We start from the raw sequence: 8,904 nt of genomic DNA, 5'->3' as shown, positions 1-8,904 counted from the left end.
TTCAGCTACCTCCTTTCAGCTACCGCTCTGCTCCTTTCAGCTACCTCTCTGCTCCTTTCAGCTACCTCCTTTCAGCTACCTCTCTGCTCCTTTCAGCTACCTCCTTTCAGCTACCGCTCTGCTCCTTTCAGCTACTGCTCTGCTCCTTTCAGCTACCTCCCTGCTAAATAAAATGCACAAAATAATCCAACTGTTTCTGTTTCCGTCAAACATCCATCAGGATTGAGGTCAACAGATCTGAGGGTCGTGCTGTGACGAGGTAGCAGGTGGGCGGAGCCAGTGTTGTCCTACCTGTCATAGCGAGCGTCTTGATGCAGACCTCCACCTGTCCTCTGTGCTGCGTCTGCAGCCAGGGACAGTCCAAGAGTCTGACGGAAGACTGGAGGAGCTGCGTCACGATGGTGTGATGGGTCTGACACCAGGAGAAACAGACACGTAAACAAAAAGAACAACCCGGGCCTGGCGATCAAACGTGGGCGTGTCCTCACCTGCAGAGACGTGCTGTTCTCAGAGAAAGGAGAGCTGAAGAAGGCGTTGACGGTGTCAAACACCACGTTGATGATGTACTTCTCCAGGGTCGGATCGGTGAGTCGCTTCTCTCGTTTATTACAAACCTGCAGAAGAAGAAAGGTGTCAGAGGAGGCCGGACACGAACCACGGGTCAGAATCACCGAGACAGCTCTGTTCGGACCCGAGCCATGTCCACGGTGAAGTCCTCGAACAGCTTCCAGATGTGGTTGGACGTGTAGATTTCCTTCATCTCCACCTCTGTGTCCACGTAGCAGTGGTTCACGAAGTTCACGTAGGCGACCTTCACCTGCCGACACAAACAGGCGTGTTAGTTCTCGTCGCCGGAGCTTCGGCCCGAGCGCGGCTGCTCCGAGACGCAGGAACCTCTGTGATGCAGTCCTCGTGCGTCACCACTCGGACCACGTCCTCCAGCGGCAGCAGAGACGTGCATTTGATCTCCGTGTAGACGTTCTTCCCCTCGGCGCAGGCAGCCAGCAGCTCCACCAGAGAGATGTGGTACCTGCAGAGAGAAGACGTCGCTTTGGGTCGAGACAAAGTTCTGGTTGGTGAGCTGCCACTGCACAGCTCCACAGCTAGCCGACATTTTGCTCGTTTTAGCTTTTAGCTGGGTTTGCTAAAGTTAGCTTTGAATACGGTTTTATTTTTAGCTTTTGTTTTATCTTTGACAATGTAACGTTTTCCACAAGAAAAGGTAAACTTTTGCTAATTTATTGGTTCGTGTTTCTGCTCTGATTGACTCATACGGTTGCCATGGTTACCTGAGCGGGCTGTTCTCTCCAACTCCCTCCCTGCTCTCGGCCATCAGCTCCAACATGACGTTGAAAGAAGTTTTATCGTTGTAAAAGACAACTACGTCCTCACCGGCGTTCGTCAACTGCGAGGAAACACAGAACAGAGTGATGACATCATCAAACGGAGACTCATGTGGACGTGGAGCACCTGGCCTCGTCCTCACCTCCGTCATGATCATGTCCTGGCACTTCTTCACGTACTTGCCCTCGGCCTTGATGATGGTGTGCAGGAAGTTGAGGTACTGGACGTGGCGCCCGTGCGTGGCCAGGCAGTGGATGAAGTGCTGCAGGACGCTCTCGGAGATCTCGCTGCACAGCTGGTAGTTGTTGCAGAAGATGTGCTGCACCGTCTCCGCCTCCAGCAGCTGCAGGACGAGAACAAAGGTCAAAACAAGGTCAAAACCTGCCCCTCTCTGACCCGAAGGTCCCGTCTAATGACCAACCAGCAGCGTACCCCAGGGTTCAGGAACAGGGCCAGGTTCTTGTGCAGCAGAGCCTGGTTCTCCTGGTTCCCCGTGCAGAACTTCTGCAGGAACAGGTGAGCGTGCCTGATGATCTCCTGCATCTTCACGTCGTTCTGAACACAAAGGCACCGAAGAAAGGTACAGATCAGAAGACTATCAGGTGCAGGGCCCCGGAAGGCCCCGAAGGGTCCTTAAGAGCTCCAAAAGGTGTCTAAGGGTTCGTTTTGAAGAGTCCCAAATGTTTCCAAAGCATCTCCAAGAGTTTCAAAGGTCCCAAAGGGCCCTAACAGTGCAAAAGAATGTCAAAGGGGTCCAAATGATTCCAAAGGGTCAGGGGTCGCTAATGAGAATCTTTGTTTAAAATAAAATGTTAATGTTTGTTAATAAAATGTTTAAAACTGAGTGACTGCTTCATAAATTAGTTTTTTTCTGAACTGTACACTGAAATGTTTAACACAAGATCAGAAAATCAACAGCCAAACACGATTTTATCTCTGAAACTGAATCTTTTTGGGTTGGACTGTTTTTGTTCCATAAAGACGATTAAACCAAGATTCACGTGAAGATGATCCAGCCATGAGATACAAACAGGTTCTGTTGGTTTGAACCGTTTCTGTCTTTGAAGTGTGAAATGTTTAAATTACGCTGCTCGACGTATCGAGTGGATTTAAGAGTTTTCCCTCGTGAATTCAAAGATGACGTCATCGTGATTGTTGTGTAAATGTCTGTACGAGGCCGCTCAAACACAAACCACTCCCTCGTTTATCACGGGGATCCGTACCCTCAAGTCCTGCAACAAGTGAAAAACCGCGACGTAGGAATAATAGTACAAGTATTAAGTAGTATATATATATATATATATGGCGTTTTAAACCCTCCCCACACTCTTGCAAAAAACAATGTTTCTAAACCCTAAACGCTCTAAGAGCACAGCACGTCATGCAGCTCCCCGCCTCCTCTGCTCTTTGACACCTGCAGGCACCCTTGGCCACGCCCACTTCTCCGTGCTGCACAGCCGATCAGCTGTTTAACTGCAGCAGGAAGGGCTGCACAAAGCTGCAGCAGGTGCTAATAAAATAATTTATTTTAAATAAAAATTGCATGCTGATCGTGCGACTCATCCATCAGTTGTGTGTCATGTCCACTCTTATTTTGAAAAACCGCAGTGAGCGAATGCACGATAAACGAACTGTGAAGTAGCGAGGGACCTCTGTTGTTGTGTGTACTGATAAAGCTCCAAAATATCACACTTCCTGTTTGATCTTTTGCCCAGCTCTGATTCAAATAAAAATGTGCAGTCAACGTGCTTTTATTTTGACGGTCTCACCTTGTCGTAGGAGACTTGAAGCAGGTCCAGCATGACTTTATGAGCCCCCATGTTCTTCAGCAGCCTCTGCTGCTTCCTGTAAGCTCCACTGCTGCACATTTTATTCAGCCGCTCCAGGATCTACAGACGAGAACAAGCTGGTCAAGAATGAAACTCGCTAAACGTTTCTCAGTCCTGAACTTTCCTGCAGCTCGCTGGATGAAAGCTTCTGTGTTGCTGCAGTTACATTAAATGTTTTGGTTTTAATGCTGCTGATGAACTGGTTAAACCTGGTTACATGTTCCTGGTTTCAGTGTTTTACACCGTTTCATAATGTAGCTTGTTTTTATTTATTACTTTCATTTTATAGATTTTATATAGTTGTCTGCTGTAAATGAGTCCTGGAGGCTCAATGGGATTAACCTGCATAAATAAAGGTTGAATGAACGTGGGGGGGTCTTCACTTGAATCTTGTCAAAGAGCCTTGAATTGCATGACTTGGACTAACATACTGATTTTGAGGGATCTGACCGTAAATATCTGTTACAGAATCAATAAATGGATTACACTGAAATGATGAGAAGTTGGTCGGGGCTTGAAGATTTAAACAGCAGAGAAAATGTTTGAAACAAAAACTTGTTCCGCTCAGTGACCAACATGTTTTATTGTTATTCATCTTTTTTATGTCTTCATGTTATCAAAAGAACAACAATTACAGCTCTATTTTATCACCAAAACTGTAAATGTGGCAACAAAATGTAAATTTGAACCACAAATGTTAAAAATAAATTATGTTAAATATATATTTGTTAGATAATTTCTACATTTCATACAGAGATCAGGGGAATCAGTAAGTAATGAAATAAAAGTAACAGGTGTATTCACATACACCTTTTACTTTTATTAGAGATTTCCTTGAGCATTAGTTTCAGTGTTCCTCAAGGCTCTGTGCTTGGCCCTCAACATTTTGATTTTACACAGTATGCAGGATAAAATGTGTGCTCATAAAATGTTAAAATACCATTTATTTGAACCTAAACTTGTTTTATTTGTAAAAACCAAATGTGTTGATTTATTGAAATAAATCTATAATAACTGTTGAAAACCTTTTTTTTTTATTAATCACACCATTTTAACAAATAGTGTTTAACAAATAAATAAAAAATACAAAAACTGAATAATTATGAAGACCAAGGTTGATGCAAAATATTAGACAAACATCTCTTTAATTTTGTGGCGTGATGTTCAAAACTAACATTCTAAATTGAGAGAACTGTAACAGAGTGATGATTTTCTTTACAGAATGAAGTTTCTTTGATCCGTTGACAACAGATCCTGTTCTTCTGAACATATTCAGAAAAACATGTTACTAAAAGGATTTGAATAAAAAAAAGTTTGTGCAAATTTTATTGAGTTCAAACAAAACAAGTACATTATTTTTGGGTCAACACAGCAAAAATTTTAGTTTTTTTTTTTTTTACACGGATGCTGGAAATGAAAGAAGTAATCATAAGAAATCATCTGAGCAGTGAAAGCCATCAACAGGAAGTGACATCACAGCCCCGCCCACACAGACTGATTGACAGGTTAATTGTTTTGCAGAAACATGGCAACATAAAAAGACAAAACCGATGAAAGTGACAGACGGAGAAGAGCTCTCACCTCCTTGACGTTCTGGTAGCTCTCGTTACCTTTTTCCAGCTTCTCCTTTGGCGACGTACTCTCTGCCCCCCCCTGCAGGACGCAGACGGTGAGACAACGTGTGCACGTCTCATTCTGCACATGATGAGTCAATATTTCTAATAACTTGAAAAAGAACGACTAGTTGTAAAATAGTACAGAACTAACAGATGGATGGTTTGGAACGTGCGCATTATTTTTTGTTTAAATTTTTAAAAAAGTTTAATTGGTTCTTTTCTGGATCAGAGAACAGGTCTGCTGCAATCAGAGGCTGAGGCCATGTTCTAACACAAAACAGCTAAAATATCCACGTTGTGCTTTAACTTCACATAAAAACAGGAAATAAAGAAATAGCAACAACACCAAAGGCGGATCCCCCAGCCGAGACACCAGAACCCCCGACACCAACGTTAAAGGAGTTCAGGAAGCAGAAAGAAAGTTCAAGAAATACATTTGCTCATGAATTTGCTTTCAGCAGCTTTAGTGGCTACAGTTTGTTTTCGGCTGTGTAAAGCTGTACGCCGATGATTCGATGCTTTACGTCTCCGGTTTGTCTGAATCAGCGTTGGTCCTGTCATTTTCCGTTTTAAAGTCTGTGCGTTTTTTTTACAATCTAAGTAGTTCTGTGAACTTTGTGCCGATCACAGATCAGAAAGTTCAGCTCATTCACTACATGGATGCTAAGACTTTTAGCTTTTGTTACTTTAAGGTTTTTCAAAAATTTACTTTTATTTACCAATATCTAAGCACAGAAATACATCGAGTTCTACAAAACTTCTTCTGCTACCTTTAGCTAACGTTCAGCTTCTTTCAGCTCCTAACGATCAGCTACTTTTAGCTTTAGCTTTTTGACATTCTGCTACCTTTGGCTCTTAGGTTAGCATTACAGAGCTAAGTGAAGCTGTGTGTGTGTTTAAAATTACGACAAGAAGTTTTTTCTGCAACATTTGAGAAAAAACTCTATTCTGAACTTTTTTATTCTTGTTTTGTTTGTTTATCTGAGTCAACCAAATAAATCATGTTCAGAGGTTTGCTAACTTCCTGTGAATTTTCAAAATAAAAGCATTAACCGTAACGTTGCTCCTTACCTCCTTCTTGTCCTTCTTTCCATCTCCTCCACCTGAGTTCTTCTTCTCCACCCACAGTTCAGACTTCTCCACCAGGGTCCGGAGCCGGTCCAGGTCCGCCTTGATCAGCTTGTAGTTGTCCACGTCCTGACCCGTGATCAGCAGCTGGACCTGCGGACACAGGACCAGACGAGGACTGACGTGAACGTGAAACTAATTACAGGTTTTTAATACAGGTGATCTGATACCAGTTTTCATCAAACCAAGTACGAGTACTTCGGTTTGTGTACTCGCCGATACCGGGTACCGATACAGAGTACTTCCTGAGTCAGAACATAAACTTACACGACTTAAAACACTTTTATTTAGAACAAGGTGTCTCCTTACTTAGAGCCCAACAGTCCAGGAGTAAGCTAAGGTGGAGTTTTTCAAATGTCCATTTTACGTCTGACAGAAACCACTTCAGCTGCTCGGAACTAAAAGCCCCTCGTTAACAGCCTCACGTTAACAGCCTCACGTTAACAGCCCCTCGTTAACAGCCCCTTGTTAACAGCCCCCGTTAACAGCCCCACGTTAACAGCCCCTCGTTAACAGCCTCACGTTAACAGCCCCACGTTAACAGCCCCTCGTTAACAGCCTCACGTTAACAGCCCCACGTTAACAGCCCCACGTTAACAGCCCCTCGTTAACAGCCTCACGTTAACAGCCTCTCGTTAAAAGCCTCACGTTAACAGCCCCTCGTTAACAGACCCTCGTTAACAGACCCTCATTAACAGCCTCACGTTAACAGACCCTCGTTAACAGCCCCTCGTTAACAGCCCCTCGTTAACAGCCCCTCGTTAACAGCCTCACGTTAACAGACCCTTGTTAACAGCCAGCTGGAGAGGCCAGTATCACTCAGCACCTTTATCCAAGTTTTGAACTTGGTCTCTGAGACGATGTGAACAGAACTTCTGGGAATATTCCACGTCTGAAGAACTTCATCAAACGCACCTGCTGGAGCTGCTCGTGTGTGAACCCGGAGCTGCTCTACGTGCACCACGGAGCTCTGGAGCCCAACCTTCAGCTGCGCAGTTAAACTGATGATATTGAAGTTACACGGCTCGTCCAAACATCCAGAGTCAGACACGTCCTGCTGGCTGTTCAGGAGATTTTTTACATCTTCTGAAAAGTTTTTTCAACAGTGTGGTGGCGGCTGGGATGTTGCACCGAGGCTCAAATACGTTGAGAAAACGACAAATTGAAGAATCATCCACCGCTGAAAACAGCTGGTCGTCCAGAGCCATGATTGTGTAAGAGCCTCAGTTATCTTCACTGCACCGGACTGGAGCCACTTCTTCATGCTTCTGGAGAAGTTGCTGCAGCGTTGGTGGAGATGAGCTGCTAGCAGCTGCTAACTCTTTGAGCTCCGCCTCCTGTTTCATCTTCAGGTGTTTAATCAAATGAGTTGTGTTGAAGCTGCTGCTGTTCGCTCCTCTGGACACTTTGAGCACAGCACAAACTTTTTAATGTCATCTGTGTTTATCTGAAAACATCTCCAAGCTGCAGACATTTGAACCTTCGGTCACTTGTGCAGTGGAAGCTGAAATGGCACCACCCAGTACAGAAGTGGTACTGGTCCCACGTCACCCAGTATAGAAGTGGTACTGGTCCCAGGTCACCCAGTATAGAAGTGGTACTGGTCCCAGGTCACCCAGTATAGAAGTGGTATTGGTCCCAGGTCACCCAGTATAGAAGTGGTACTGGTCCCAGGTCAGCCAGCATAGAAGTGGTACTGGTCCCAGGTCACCCAGTATATAAGTGGTATTGGTCCCAGGTATCGGGGCAGTTTTGACAAGTACTTGTAAAAATGCTGGTATAAGGCCTGATACCGATACAGTATCGGTATATCATATACAGTATATTGTATACAGTATATCGTATACAGTATATCGTATACAGTATCAGTATATCGTATACAGTATATCGTATACAGTATATCGTATACAGTATCAGTATATTGTATACAGTATATCGTATACAGTATATCGTATACAGTATCAGTATATTGTATACAGTATATCGTATACAGTATACAGTATATCGTATACAGTATCAGTATATCGTATCGGGCCAACACTAGTTTTTAATAAATAATATTTGTTATTAAATGGATGATCCAGAGGAAGTCACTTCCTGACTTTGGGTCAGACCTGTTTGTGCTCAGGCTGTATTTGAGTTGCTGGTCTGTTTCCTGTGTGGGACGCACCTGTTTGAAGGTGTGCAGCACTTCCTGTCTCTGGCTGAAGTGTCTGAAGAGCAGCTGCAGCGCTCCGGACACCAGGGGGGCGTAGTCATGCATCGTCAGGTGGATCAGAACCCGCAGGAACATTCGACCCCCTTCATCGTCCACCTCCAGGATGCTGTTCCCCTTCCTGCGTACACACGCGCGCGCACACACACACACACACACACACACCTAATTAAGGTAAGGAGCCCCAGGTATGAGCAGGTAAATGCAGAGCTGTGTGCCTACCCGACTCCAAACATGGCCTCCGCCTGCTCTCCAATGTGCTGCAGGTTGATGGTGGCTGAGGAGGGACAAAAAGGTGTCAGACTTTAAGAATGTAGTGATGTTTTCATCACATCGTGCACCTGTAATGTTCAAGTATCTTAAATTGTGATTTGTTTTTAAACTTGCATTGTATTTGATGTCTTATTATCAGATGTTTTGTTGTAAACAATTTAATGCAACCGTTATGTTTGTTGGCACCTCGCCCAGGACGAGCTGCATAAGAGACAAATAATTTCAATGGATTGATTTCCTGGTACAATAAAGGTTAAAAAAAATAATTATAACTTTAAGACATTTTTGTTGTTAAATAAGTAACTTTAGTCACTAAATATTTCCTCTTCAGAAATGAATTACATTTGTTCAAAAACAACAAATTTGTTATTTTTATCTGTTTTATAATAATTTTTATTAAAACAGCTCCAGTTTGAACAAATAAATCACAAAACAGACCGAACCGACACCTGACAGGAAGTCAAGAGACAGACCGGACCGACACCTGACAGGAAGTCAA

At 43.8% G+C, this 8,904-nt stretch overlaps 1 protein-coding gene across 1 annotated transcript in view; it reads right to left on the bottom strand.

Annotated features, from left to right (window-relative positions):
• Nucleotides 1-8,904, bottom strand: part of itpr3 (inositol 1,4,5-trisphosphate receptor, type 3) — a gene marked incomplete at its 3' end in the record, with an annotated part of 31,566 nt that overhangs the window by 6,259 nt on the left and 16,403 nt on the right. The window contains 12 exon segments of the mRNA XM_037684574.1: nt 292-412; nt 489-614; nt 692-817; nt 895-1,030; nt 1,290-1,405; nt 1,487-1,687; nt 1,777-1,899; nt 3,114-3,233; nt 4,755-4,826; nt 5,861-6,010; nt 8,088-8,253; nt 8,355-8,409. Coding sequence (XP_037540502.1) covers nt 292-412; nt 489-614; nt 692-817; nt 895-1,030; nt 1,290-1,405; nt 1,487-1,687; nt 1,777-1,899; nt 3,114-3,233; nt 4,755-4,826; nt 5,861-6,010; nt 8,088-8,253; nt 8,355-8,409 — 1,512 coding nt within the window.

The sequence above is a fragment of the Nematolebias whitei genome, chromosome 11 (genome assembly GCF_014905685.2).
Source record: "Nematolebias whitei isolate Nwh7 chromosome 11, NemWhi1, whole genome shotgun sequence".
In the NCBI taxonomy this organism is placed as follows: Eukaryota; Metazoa; Chordata; class Actinopteri; order Cyprinodontiformes; family Rivulidae; genus Nematolebias; species Nematolebias whitei.
Note: the sequence above shows the minus strand (reverse complement) of the source record. Positions and strands in the feature narration are given on the sequence as shown.